Source organism: Thunnus albacares, chromosome 4 (genome assembly GCF_914725855.1).
Source record: "Thunnus albacares chromosome 4, fThuAlb1.1, whole genome shotgun sequence".
NCBI classification, from domain to species: domain Eukaryota; kingdom Metazoa; phylum Chordata; class Actinopteri; order Scombriformes; family Scombridae; genus Thunnus; species Thunnus albacares.
The window spans coordinates 28,710,758-28,725,213 of NC_058109.1; the positions used below are offsets into that span (position 1 = coordinate 28,710,758).

General features: G+C 41.0%; 1 protein-coding gene across 1 annotated transcript; it reads left to right on the top strand.

Moving 5' to 3' along the window:
* The first annotated feature begins 64 nt into the window (after positions 1–64).
* LOC122980497 (transcription initiation factor TFIID subunit 4-like) lies at positions 65–14,350 on the top strand. The gene is made up of 16 exons (XM_044348560.1): positions 65–1,229; positions 1,371–2,150; positions 2,866–3,005; positions 5,552–5,671; positions 6,673–6,762; positions 6,926–7,048; positions 7,280–7,369; positions 7,507–7,719; positions 7,822–7,963; positions 8,089–8,191; positions 8,487–8,656; positions 8,740–8,870; positions 9,489–9,614; positions 10,481–10,537; positions 10,642–10,764; positions 12,935–14,350. The coding sequence occupies exons 2-16, from the start codon at positions 1,550–1,552 to the stop codon at positions 13,097–13,099; spliced, it is 2,394 nt and encodes a 797-aa protein (XP_044204495.1). The 5' UTR covers positions 65–1,229; positions 1,371–1,549; the 3' UTR covers positions 13,100–14,350.
* Positions 14,351–14,456: the final 106 nt, after the last annotated feature.

Here is a 14,456-nt window from a genome sequence, read left to right on the forward strand (position 1 = left end):
ATAAGGCCATAATCCAATATTAAAAATAGACTGAAAAAAATACACCGAAATGACAAATGGATATAGTGAAATGGCGATCTGAAAATAATAGGCATTTACATTTTAGTTTAAATTTTACTCACACTTTCATTTTTAAACTGGGACTATCATTTTATTAGTCTACCCTGGGTGTTAATATAACAAAGTTTTTATTATGTATTAATAGTTTGTGGGTACAATTCTCACAGTTGCGACTGATATTGATAAAAAATATTAATGAAACTCTGCATGAAATCCAAAAATGTCATACCCACACTAAGATTACATACACACGGACTACATAGCGTTCAGATTTCATATGAAAACTACATACCACTTTACAGTAGTTAAATCTTAAATTTTTCGAAATGCCTTTCGGCTTGTGCACCTCGTAAGAGCCATTAAAAGCTATATAAACTCCAAATTTGCAACTTTTGAATAAGTTACATTTGGATATTTCAACACATAAATGAAAGAGAACACTCTATTTATGTTTGTGCATTTATCTAAAAAGGGAGTATGACGGGCTGACAGCAGTGTTTCCTCTGTAAAAGGAGGGTGTGGCGCCCTCAAACGCCTCTTTACAACAGCAAGCCACTTCACTTGCTGGCCAAAACGGTGGAGCCATCTTGCACAGCGTATCGGCAGTGACTAAACTCTGAAATTCGGACTGTTCGCTTGTTGTAAACCACATTTTTACTTTACTAAAACCCGCACGGAACAATTCTGTAACGGACCAGTTATCGTGACAGCGTAAACAAGCCAGCAACGATGTAACATTTGACGAAAACATTTCGACTGCGCTGTGATGTTGTTCCGTCTGTTGCATCCGTTGGAATGACGGTTGAAGCCATTGGTACCGCCTTTTAGAATGCGGAGCAGCCAATCACAGCTCGCCGACACGCTTCCACGAAGACGTTTTAGTTGTTGTGCGCATGCGCAGGTCAACTGGTAAATACCTCACTTCTCACAAGCTCGCAGGAGAGTGTGAAGATGGCGGTTGGCTCCGGCCCGCTGGATGAGCTTTTATTACACACAGAGGTGAATAAAGCGGTAGTTTATCATCCTGTACGGTCTGTAGAGTCACAACTGTCGTTCTTTGTCACAATAATCACTGGTAGGCACGAGGCACCCAGTAATTACATGGCTATAGTTCCGGGACAAGCGAGCTAATGTCCAGCTGGGACTTGGTCAAGACGGTTGCTGAGCAGGTACGCTGTAACTAATGTTGTTTTGCTCTTTAGTCTCTCTGAGTATACATGAAAAGCAAGCACCGGAGCAGAGAAAACCAGTAGTTGTGTCAGAGTCTTGCCCCATCACATCCAAGATTGTTTCTGCTCCTTCTAAACAAGTTGCAGTGCAGGGGGTCTCATCATAACCAGGTCCCCATGGTTCAACTACGGACGCGTCGACGGCCAGCACGGACGACCCTGGCAGAGCACTTGTTGTCAGTGGCGGTGTAACTTATCTCCCTAATCACCAGGAGAAAGTTGGCTCGTTCTCGGTGCGGAGTTTCAATGGGAGGCAAACTATGAACTCGCACAGTTCAGGAAGCGCTGCTGCCCCTCTGGTGGGGACAACAGTGACAAGTGGCACTGCGACATCTGTCACAGCTGTCAGCAGTGGACTCGTGTTGTCAAAAGGGCTGGCCAGCGCGATAATGCCCCCCTCAGTGTCAAACAGTGTAATTCAGACGCCTCTCATGAGCTCACAGAGTGTTGTCGCTTCAGCTGCGACTGTGAGCCAGGCAGCAGGACCCACTGTGACGCTCGTCAGGCCGCCTATGCAAACAGCGGGTTCGGGTGCAACTTTAAATGGGAACAATAATGCGAGCCCCGCAGTGGTTTCCAGTACAACAGGTATCGGCACGCAGTCTCCGCTTGTTAACAGCAGCCAGCCGTCCAACTCGGTGTCTGTGAGCGCAGGGTCGCACATAATCAAGGCAGAGCCACCCACAACAATAATACAGTCAGCACCGCAGCAGGCTGTCACTCCCGGTGCCGTCAGCGCTCCCCGGACTCCGGCTGCCGGTCCAGGCGGGATCCGACCCCCGATGCCTCAGATGTTGGCCCCAAGGCTTCCTCAGACCTCCCCGGGACAGCCTAGTGTACATAACATCCAGCTCCCCCCGGGTGAGTGAACTCACAATATTTTACTTTATGTGCATAGACAATTATTTCTACACTGGACAAGCTATACCAAATAAAAAATAATTAATATATCGATAGATTGATTAACATCAGTAGAGAATACATAGACAGTGTGTGTCCCCTTAGACTTAATTATAAATAGTACACCCACTTTAAATAACACTGATGTAGGGCTGCAACTAACGATTATTTTCATTATCGATTAATCGATTGGTTGTTTAGTCTATAAGATGTCAGAAAATGGTGAAAAATGTCAGTCACTGTTTCCCTGAGCCCAAGGTGACATCTTCAAATGTCTTATTTTGTCTACAACAGTCCACAACCCAAATATATTTAGTTTACTGTCATAGAAGAAGCTGACATCAGAGAATTTGGACATTTTCTTTCTTAAAAAATGACTCAAAACAATTAATCAATTATCAAAATAGCTGGTGATTAATTTAAAAGTTGGCAACTAATCCATTAATCGTCTAATCGCTGCAGCTTTACACTGATCTATCGTGATTTACAGTGACTGTTTTACACAGTAAATCACTAATACTAATGTACAACATAAATTGTTCATGTTTACTCTGCATAGTGGCTCAGCTGTGCACTGTTTAATTTATATAGAAGACCATCGATTTTGACTCTAGCGATTTCATGTGATAATATAATTATAATCAAGCTGTCTCATATATTTTCTGACTTGCCTCAGGGATGGTGCTTGTACGCAGTGAGAGTGGACAGCTGTTGATGATTCCTCAACAGGCCCTGGCCCAGATGCAGGCCCAGGCTCAGACTCAGGGAGGCATGGCACCTCGGACTACTACGCCAACAAACATGCCTCCTGTCCAGGTGAGATCACACAGTTTGACTAGGAAGGCCTTTGTATTGGAAACCATTATTTTTCACTTTAGTGTAAAGGTCAGTATTACAGCCCATGTTCAGGTTGCCTGCCTCCTGCAACACAGACAAGCACCTGTTGAGTAGAATATAAGATGCGATTTAGCTCATTTATATATACATATGTGGCTAGTAGTGTGTTTGTATATTATTGTGTTGTTAATTAGTCTTTATTTATGCAAACATATTCATCAGAATGAGAATCATCGTTAATGGCCAAGTATGTTTACACAGATAAGGAACTGACTTCAGTTAAGTGGCTCTCAATGTACTTACAAAGAGTAACAACAAAACATAATAACACAACAATCTTCAGAAATCTACACAAGAAATGACTACATACAGGTGAAACTGTTTCTGTGAACTATAAACAGGATATAAATAGTGCAGATAAGTGAAGAGTGCACCGAGTGCTGAGATAAATATTAGATGGTAAAAGATATAGTAGGTGGTTATGTAGAGTATATGCAGCCTGTTCAGGTATACAGTAGTGAGTGGAATGTATTGCACATTTGTTTTTTATAGATATATACTGTATATAATCTAAAGGTGCAGTCGTTAGTATACAGTATCACAGTGAGTTAACTGTTCACAAGCGTGACGGGGGGTGGGGGGACTGTTCCTGTGTCTGGTGGTTTTGGTCTGTAGCACCTGCCAGAGGAGAGAAGTTGGAACAGGTCATGTCCAGGGTGTGAGTAGAGCTGGGCAATATATCAATATTTTATTGATATTGTGATATGAGACTAGATATTGTCTTAGATTTTGGATATCATAATATTATGATATGCCGTAAGTGTTGTCTTTTCCTGGTTTTAAGGGCTGACTTACTGTAAAGTGATGTAATTTTCTGAACTTTCCAGACTGTTTCCTTTACTGTTTCCTTTACCCACTTAGTCATTATATCCGCATTACTGATGATTATTTATCAAAAGTCTCATTGTGTAAATATTTTGTGAAAGCCCCAGTAGTCATCCCTGCAATATTGTTGCAATATCAATATTAAGGTATTTGGTCAAAAATATTGTGATATTTGATTTTGTCCATATCACCCAGCCCTAGGTGTGAGGGGTCTGCAGGGAGTTTGCAGTGATTGTGGCAGGTCGGCACCGATAATCTTTTCTGCAGACCCGACTGTCCGTTGTAGTCTGTTCGTGTCCTGTTTAGTGGCCGATCTAAACCAGACAGTAATGGAAGTGCAGAGAACAGACTCGATGACTGCAGTGTAGAACTGGATCAGCAACTCCTGAGGCAGGTTTTACTTCCTGAGCTGGCGCAGGAAGTACATCCTCTGATGGGCCTTTTTGATGACTGTGTTGATGTTGGACTCCCACTTCAGATTAGGTTTAGGGTCAGGGTTAAGGGTTAGATTATAGATCCCAGAAAACTGAAGGAGTCCACAGCCAACACAGTGTTGTTGAGTATGGTGGGGGGCTCCTCCTAAAGTCCACTGTCATCTCCACAGTTTTGAGTGTGTTCAGCTCTAGGTTGTTGTGACTGCACCGCTGGGCCAGCTGTTCGACCTCCTGTCTGTATGCAGACTCCTCTCTGTCTCGGATGAGGCCAATGACATCTGCAAATTTCAGACAGGTCTCCTGAGGTGCAGTTGTTTGTGTAGAAGGAGAACAGCAGTGGGGAGAGCACACATCCCTGAGGTGTGCCAGTCATGACTGTCTGGGTGCTGAAAGTGATTCACCTGCTGCTTCCTGTCAGGAAGTTTGTGATCCACTGACAGGTGGAGGCGGGCACAGTGAGCTGGGTGAGTTTGGTGAGGAGGACTTCTGGGATGATGTTGTTGAACGCCGAGCTGAAGATCCTTGCATATGTCCCGGGAGAGTCAAGGTGTTGCAAGATGTAGTGCAGTTCCGTGTTGACTGCATCATCCACTGACCTGTTTGCCAGGTAGGCAAACTGCAGGGGGTCCTGCAGGGGGCCTGTGATGTCCTTCAGGTGGGTCAACACCAGTTGTTCAAAGGACTTCATGACCACAGACATCAAGGCAACGGTCCTGTAGTCGTTCAGTCCAGTGATGGAGGGTTTCTTGGGGACCGGGATGATAGTGGAGCTTTTGAAGCAGGAGGGGACTTCACACAGCTCCAGTGATCTGTTCAAGATCCGTGTGAAGATAGGGACCAGGTGGTCAGCGCAGACTTTCAGACAGGAGCATGACACACCGTCTGTGCCTGGTGCCTTCCTGATCTTCTGTCTCTGAAAGAGCTGACACACATCCTCTTCACAGACCGTCAGTGCTGGTGGGGAGTCGGGGGAGGGGAGGGGAGGGGTGATAGCAAGGGGATGCAGTTGGTTGTGTGATGTCTGAGTTGGAGCGGTTGAGGGGTGTGAAAGTGAGCCGATCAAACCTGCAGTAAAACACATTAAAGTCGTCGGCCAGCTGATGGTTCTCTACAGGAGATTAAGGAGATATAGCCCTTTATTTCTGAATTTAGAAGAATGGAATAGGTAGATTTCTGGTTTGACGAAACTACGTTTCTCCCTGTCAGGCTCCTGGAAACACCATCATCAGCAGACAAGTGGCTCCCACCACCATCGTCCGACAGGGCTGTCCAACTCCAACGTCACTGTCTGCAACTACCACTCTTCACAGACCTCCTATCCTTCAGGTAACCTCATCTGTTTGTGTCAAATCATTTCTGATAGTGTTTATTTGGCTTGTTGAACATTGTTTTGTGTCCATTACTTGTATGAGCTGCAGACTTTTACACTTGCACATATTATTAGGCACTTAAACCACAGAATGTAAACATACCTGATTAGATTGATTGATTAGAAATGTAAAGCAGGGTTAGCATATACCCTAATATTACAAGTTCATGTGTCAAAGTGACACTAGAATGATTTTATGAGTTTTACATTCTTTAGAGGATATGTTAATTTGGTGCTCAGTGTATACATGTATTAATTCTACTTATTTATACTCTGTTAAAGTATGAACCTACATGTGCACTTTCTTAGATATCATTTTGGGGTGAACTGTGAAGATTTTTTGTTTTTTTTTCACTTCAGATAATTATAGATATAAAACTAATACAATTAAGTTACTTGTTTTTAAGGGTTGCTACAAGAAATTAATACAATTATTAGTTTTGACTGTTGGACATTTAGACTAATTGCATAGCTATAACTTTGTTGGCTCAGTCCTCTGTCTGAAAAAAAGCAAGTAGACATCAGATAGGAGTGGATGGGTATGACAGAAATATGGTTCATGCAGATCTCTTCCTCTAACAACCTGTTTAAGTTTCATGAGTTTCACCATGCTCTGATGAGGGCTTCATACAAAATGTGTCTGCAGATTTGCCAGTTGTAAATAAAATGATCATAAAATGATTAAGGCATATGACCAGAGCGCTGCATTTTCCCCTAATATCTTTGGGGAAAACAAACACACTGAAGTTGGTTTTTGAGGAAGAACGTCTAACCGAAATTCAGTGCAGCAGGAGCACACCTGTTTCCTCTTATGAACTTTAAGTTTCTTTGATGTATTTGAGCAACTTTGAAACAGCTCTATAACACACTCCGTGTTCTCCCATAACATTAAAAGCAGCCTTTGAAACATTTCAGCAACCTAAATAACATGTTATGATGATGATTTCTCTCTTCCTAGAGCTCAGTTGGGGCTGCAGTACCAGGAGTGACCCCGAGGACAGTCAGCCAAACAGCTGGGACCACGGTTACATCAGTAACAGTGAGCAAAGTGAGTAACGCCAAACTCAAAGGATCAGATCAGAGCTGGGTGTCTGCAAGTACTCTAACTTAACTGTAGAGTTCATGACATGAGATTTGATGTATAGCATATCCTTTCATCTACAAATTAAACTTTAATTTCCTAATTTCAATGTGATCTGTGTTTCTGGCAGGAGACAATGGAGAATGTAAAGAAATGTAAGAACTTCCTGTCTACATTGATCAAGCTGGCATCCACTGGGAAGCAATCAACAGAGACTGCAGCCAGTGTGAGAGAGCTGGTCAAGGACCTGCTGGTGAGTGACCCTTAAGAACAGGAGAAACACTATTTATGGTAGTAACCTGTCAATCAACATATTATTGAGGACTTTGTCTAAAGGAAGTTATGAGATATAATGTTTTATTTAAAAGAAAAAAAATCCCTCTCGGTAATTAAAAGTGTAAAATCTTCAATGAAGTGAAGCATCATCTGCACCTGCCAATATTACAACTCTCACTCCAGCTTTTATGTCCATATATTGTACCAGGAGGGCAAACTGGAGGCAGAGGAGTTCACCAGCAGATTGTACAAAGAACTCAACTCCTCACCCCAACCTTACCTTGTGCCTTTCCTCAAGGTAAGACGGCTTATATTCTACTGTTATTTTCATTGATATACCTTCCAGCAAAGATCTGTAGAATGTGTGGTACATTTTCTTGGACTTCAGAAAACAGGGAGTCATCTTTGATTGCATTTTGTAATGTTTGTCTGCAGAGAAGCCTCCCAGCCTTGAGGCAACTGACTCCAGACTCAGCAGCCTTCATTCAGCAGAGTCAGATCCCCCAACCGGCCTCAAGTCCAGTCTCCTCCACCTCACCCACCCCCACTACGGTGGTCCTGGGCAGCCCAGCCCCTCGCCTCACTGCTCCAATCAGCAGGCCTCAGCTCCAGCCAGGCGTCAGCAAACCAGGACAGACCCCCTCACTGGTAACTCAATATTAAATATCAAACAATTAAACATAAATATCAACTCCAGTGATGCTCTGCGTAATAATAACACAATCTGCATTTGAAATGTTACCCTTTCAGGTTCTCCAGCCTCAGCAGCAGAGGGCAATATTGAGACCTCAGGTAACCTTACCGACGACCCCCATGGTGACTCTCAGGAATCAGGCCCCTGGCCGCATCGTGCTGGGACAGCCGCAGGTCCAGATTAAAGAGCTGCATCCAGGTGAGGATGTCAGTTTAACGGTACCTCTGGCTTTGCATGTGCATGTGTATCTTTCACTGGTTGGCCAGTAGTATTTACTGTGATTTGATGTAGTCCATGAATGTGTCGCTTTCCTTGTCTGCCAGTTCCTGTGAGACCAGAAGTGCCACTTGTTTCTAAACAAGTCTCTGCTGCAACCTTGACTCCAGCTCAAAAGAACAAGCTGAAAGAGGCGGGTGGCACTTTTAAGTAAGAACAAAATAATTCAAATCAGTTTTACCAAATATATTTAGTTTGTAATCACAAAGGTTTTAGTATTAGCATGACTTGTAGGTAAAAAATTAACTTTTGGGAAACTTTGGAAAATAAAAATGAAGGTACATTTGAATATTATTTTTGTTAGCATATCTTTTATAGCTTAAGAAAAATATGAAGCAATATGTAGCTGTCATAGAGATTTCTCCACATTTAAATTTTGTCCGTTCTTCCGTGAGACATATCTGGATTCAATCTAGTGTTTGCTTTAATGCATATACGTTTACAGAGATGATGACGACATCAACGACGTGGCCTCCATGGCCGGAGTGAACCTATCAGAGGAAAGTGCTAATATCCTAGCAACCAATTCAGGACTAGTGGGAGCAGTGACACATTCCTGTAAGGACGAGGCTTTTCTTTCCTGCGCTTTGCTGCAGAGGAGAATGCTGGAGATAGGTGAGACACTGACATCATTGTTGACTGTACAACATGCATCTATAAGCTCTAAGCCCTAAGGTCTCTCTGTGTTTCTGCTCCAGGCAGGAAGGTTGGGGTGACAGACCTGGGTGCAGATGTGGTAAACTATGTCTCCCATGCTACTCAGCAGCGACTCCAGAACCTGCTGGAAAAGGTTTCCCAAGTAGCCCAGCAGAAAAATGTCAATTTCAAGGTTTGTTTACAGCCTCGTTATGGATAGAGTTGCATTAGTACAACCTTTCCCCCCCATTGTTTGTTAAGATTTAGCATTTACCAGATTCTTGTAGATGTTGGATGTCGGTACTAAGACATTAAAGAGATCATGTTATGCCCCTTTCCCAGTTTGATATTTTCATATATCATATATATTTTATATTATATATTTATTTCATATATTTTCATATTTTGCATGTTTTTATGGTAAAAATCACCTAGCTATAGCTGTACAAGCCATGGATGCAGCCCCTCTGTCTCAGTCAGCCTGAAACGGGCTGTTTCCTGTCTGCTTAGTGGCCCTCTCTTCTGATTGGCTGACTGTTTTCTGAGCAATGCATGCCCATGCCAACCACAGATAACGGATTGTAGCACACTGTAGCTAAGGAAAACTAGAGCTCTGGGTAAATCTCACTGGTAAATTGCGATGGTCATTGAGGATAATGTTATCACTGTATATCGAACATGGTTTTTACCTTGCAAATGACATATATCTTGAAATGTTTTGAGTCCTTATATCTGCAATAATCTCTCATACTGTCTTATTTTCTTTTTAATCTTTTGGTTCTTTCATTGTAATACTGCTGTCTGTTAACAGGAGGATGAAAATTATGAACAGAGCAGCGACGTTCGTGCTCAGCTGAAGTTCTTTGAGCAGCTGGACCAGTTAGAGAAACAGCGGAAAGAGGAACAGGAGAGAGAGATCCTCCTAAAGGCAGCTAAGGTACAGCAAGGCACAGACATTGCCATCATAAAATCCATCCACAGGATATTGTTGAAATTCTGTTGTATTAAATTCTAATTTTATTACAAATAACTGCTTTGATTACCTGGCTAAAAGATTTTTGGTAGATTGAAACAACAGTTAATACAACCATCAAGACATGCACTTAATTACCTTGATTATAGTACATACAGTATATTACATTCAGCAGACATATCATTAAAGTTCTAGGTTGAAAACAAACTTTAAGTAGTTCAAGTTATTTAATGGTCAGAATGAAACATCTGTTACTTTTTCGTAAGTGTATTAATAAAAGCAGGTGTGTTATAAATGATGATTTCTTTGGCCTACATTTAGTGTTTTGGTGTCTTAAAGCTTTTCTACACTCCAGAGGTACTTTAATATTCTAGAAAGTTTGACAAAAGGTCGCCTGCGATTGATTTGGACTCACCCTCAGGTTGCCTGTTATGAATATAACTCATAGGGCTTCTAACAAATGCACTGTGTGATAAATCAAATGGCAGCAGGGACAAATTTATAAAATCAAATAAACTTGCAATAACGATGTGACATTAAGAATAACATGATACATGGATTTAATGGGCATAACAAAATAAGTTAAAGTAATGAAATAGGTTTTTATTCAGTCTAAAAACCTTTCAGCTCTAGATGTAAATATTGATGGATATGTAATATTCAGCAGACTTCTGGCTTAGAATCTGCTTCACAAATTCTGAATGTTTTCCATGTGACTGTAGATATTCATCAATTCAAATTCCACAGTATCTCTAGTTCTACACAACCTGGTCTTTGGTCTTTCTTCTGCAGACATCATTTAGTAATGTGTCTCGCTTTTGGCCTTGCAGTCTCGAGCTCGACAAGAGGACCCAGAGCAGCTGCGTCTGAAACAGAAGGCAAAAGAGGTATGACGAGAGGAGGAGGACAACCCACAAGTCTCCGTTTCTGTATGTTTATGCACTCTACGGTTCATCTCCACCTTGGTATGTGTGTGTGTGTTGTCGTCCAGATGCAGCAGCAGGAGCTGGCTCAGATGAGACAGAGGGAGGCCAACCTGACGGCTCTGGCAGCCATCGGCCCCAGGAAGAAGAGGAAACTTCTGGACTCTCCTTCCTCCTCTGGTACAGCGGAGGTAACATTCACCACAGTACTTAAACTGTGTAGTTTTCTTTATTCTGGGCCAGTTGTCATATACTGTATCACCATGCACCTTTCTTAATCTGATACTCTTCTTTCCTATGTGAAGAACATCTCTTTAAATTACTTAGTGAGTGTGAGGAACAGTTGCCACTATGGCTAAACAGAGACAGTAAAGGGGAGCTACTTATGACTGACACTTCAACAGAAGACATCAACATAATGTCGGGAGCTGAGGTTTGAAATGTCATTGTCACTTTGTCAGTATAAAATATCGTTTATAGAAATAGCTAATGATAGAGCTAACAGTTAGTCTGTTTTTCTCCTGGGTGACTGTAGAATCCAGACAAAGTTGATTTAGTGACGAACTGCGGCTGACAACCCACACTGCCCTGACAGAAACCTGCTGTCAGTCATCTGTGCTCTTCAGAAACCTGGAGAAAATAATATAATGAAGCTTCTTATTAGTTCTGGCAGATCAGTGAACTCATGCACGGTGTCAGCTGATTATTACATTCACACATCAAATTTAAACAAGTTACAAGTCACATTCAATCAGTACAATGAGGCGGTATTTATAATGTGACACTTTCACTTATGATGCTACAGCTGCTGGTTATGCTTGGTTCTACCTGCTACACATCACTGTTACTGCTTGTGTTGATTCATTTTCTCCTTTGACCACCAGACCTCCTTCTGCTCTAGATTTTTGTTTCCCTTAGTGACAGTGGACGTTGCCTTGTTGTATAAACTGCATATATACAGTAAATATTGAATGCATGGGCTGGGGTTCTGCTCTGTTAAGTGTTTGGGAGTTTCTTTCACTCCCCGCTGTATTTGTTGTTTGGATATACTGGGGAGCGCCAACAAGAGCAGAGCTATTTTTGTGAAATAAGTGTCTAACCATTTGCTGTAATAAATGGCCCTGTGTCCTTTAAGCGTCTCTGGTGGGAATAGGCAGATAAAAAAAACTAATGTCCAGGTAACAATATGTCCTTTATTTACTTGCTTTGTGAAAGCTTGCAATAATTTAATGAGTGTCTATTTGTATACTCGCCCTCACCCCCCCAGTGATAATGCTGCTTCTTTATAATGTTCTTTATAAATACAGAAAACAGTCGCACAGTTGTGTTGTACTCTTTTAAGTTCAATGCAAATTGCTGTGGCAGCGATTAGGTAGTGTGAAAGTGGTTACCAAATTAAACAAATACATCTTGTGAATTACACATTACCAAACGGTGCTGTACTTCAACAGGATTTTAAGTAGTTTCTTTTAGCAGCAACAGAGGCTATGACTGCAAGGCTTCCTAAATAATCTACATAGCATTACTAGCTAAAAAAGATCCTTTACAAGGTTCATGGTGATTAACTATATGTATCAAGAAAGAGGCTAGAAACATGATTACATAAAGAATTCGCTCTAAAACACTAGCCACTTTCTTAACTCACCCTCATGTAAAATTTTCATTTTCCCAATTACTCATATTTCTCATGCATTGTGTCCGGGGCGGTGGTGCCCAATACACTTTGACATGTTACAATGTCTATAAAAGCACTAACATTTATAGACAGACAAATCTACTTGCACCATTCATACCTAGAGGCAATTTAGAGTTTCCAGTTCACCTGAACTAGTGTTATTTCAACCATTTATCCATCACTTTTAGATATTTCTACATTTTATCCATTACTTTTAGCTAACAATTGCATCCACTTCATTACTTCTACTCTCTTTTTCAACCATTTATACATTATTTTAGCTACTTGGCTGCTACGTGATTACCTAGCTATTTGAATCCAATCAATCCATTAGTTTTAGGTAACTATTTTAATCACATAATAATACCTTTAGTTATCTATTTCAACCATTTATTCATTATTTTCAGCTGACTGTTAAGACTTGCTGGCTTCCTTACTAGTTTCAATGCACTCTCAGTTGCAACAAAGGTTCAGTTACAGCTGATTCAAAAGGTGTATATTTATTAAAAGCAAAAGCAGGTTTCTGTTTTTTCAAACTGGATAAGCTACTTTACAGTCTTTCCATGAACTCTGCCAAATTATACTTTGGGTCTACTTCCTGACACCCTCACAAATTTCAAATATCACATACCCACTCCCTACTCTCACCCTTTATTTCTCCCTCCTATCTGTCTCTCTTGGTGCAGGGATCAGGAACAGGTCCCTCTCTGTCTGGTGGTGCTGGTTCGTCAGGCTCCAGACCCACACGGCAGCGCATCACACGTGTCAATCTCAGGGACCTGCTCTTCTGTTTGGAGAACGAGAGATTCACCAGTCGCTCCCATTTCCTCTACAAGGGCTTTCTCAAATAGGCTTGATGTCAGAGAGGAGAGGAGGAGGAGGAGGAGGGGGGGGTGAAGTCTGTGGAGAGACCAACCACTCCCACTACAGAGCATAAGAGACTCTTACAAGTGAAGAGGAGGAGAGCAGTGACTTGGCACATGTTAAGGTTGTTCAGATATACCTGATAACCTAAAATACAAAAGTAGCCATATTGGATGGCCTCTCTACCTCCCTCCTCAAATAAGGCCTATTTTCTTGCAGAGCAGTCATGGACTTACTGTACAACTCCTTTTTGCAAAAATGGATTATATGTTTTATGAGGAAGGGTTTTTGTATGAACAAATGACTTATTGTACAATTATGCACTGTAACAGTAGTTTATTTTCTGATTATTTTTATGTGCAGTAGGCTTTAAAGCAATGAAAATCGACATTTGTTTTAATAGACCACCAACTAATTTTATTAAATGATGATTTCTTTTTCGTTTTTGTCAACTGAATTAGTTTGAACTCCAAACTGTGTAACCTACTGAGTTGCCTTCCTGACTATGAATAAGCCATATAGCCACCCCGAAGCAATTAACTCTGCTGTAACTCACAAAGCAGTAACTCGCTCTGTATCTGTCATCTCTGTTACCTTACTTGATTTTTTTTTTTTTCAGCATATTTATTTACTAAACGCAAGCTTAAATTAATGTTTAGTTATTTATTTAATTTCATGTGACACCTCAGTTGTTTCATGTAGCTTAAATTCAAAACAAAATGTGTGTTTACCTGCATAGGACATGTTGAAAATCTGTTTTTAAAAACTTTTGTTAGGTGTATAGATTTCAGTGTGTGAAGAGTTTTTTTGTTGTTTTTAAAAAATCAGTTTGAATTGTTATTTGAAATTAGTTTGACTTGTGTTGATTTATAAAACTTAAACAGGTTTTCAGAAGGCTTTTAACCTGTATTGCTATACCAAACATACATCTACCTGAAACTGATTTCTATTTTTGTAGCTGCCCACCAACACACATTTTTACTCCTTCAGTGGTGACTGACAGTGTCCTCCAATCATTTCTCTACCTGCTTATATTTTGGTGTGCTACTGGACAGACTTAGACTTAGATTTTTTGGTATCTATGACTTAAGAAAATAGTTTCCTCATGTATATTTGTAAATGTTACAGCTAAAGTTTTACACACAGTTTTGTATAGACTTGAGAATTTACCCATCCATCAAAAGGAAAAATGCATTTTCTCTATTGAAAGGTTTGAATAAACAATGATTTTACAGTAACTGGTTTTGGTTTGATGTATGCAGTAGATTTCAGTGGGTCACCAGCGTTGTTTTGAATGTGATTGTAATGCACTAGGGGGCAGCATTGCATCATTAGAAGACCTGG

What these genes read in the sequence shown, in the direction of transcription:
- LOC122980497 (XM_044348560.1), top strand. Translation starts at nt 1,550, where the DNA reads ATGAACTCGCACAGTTCAGGAAGCGCTGCTGCCCCTCTGGTGGGGACA. An exon ending in CAGGACAGACCCCCTCACTG is followed by an intron (nt 7,720 to 7,821) that starts GTAACTCAATAT and finishes TTACCCTTTCAG; the next exon opens with GTTCTCCAGCCTCAGCAGCA. An exon ending in TGAAACAGAAGGCAAAAGAG is followed by an intron (nt 10,538 to 10,641) that starts GTATGACGAGAG and finishes GTTGTCGTCCAG; the next exon opens with ATGCAGCAGCAGGAGCTGGC.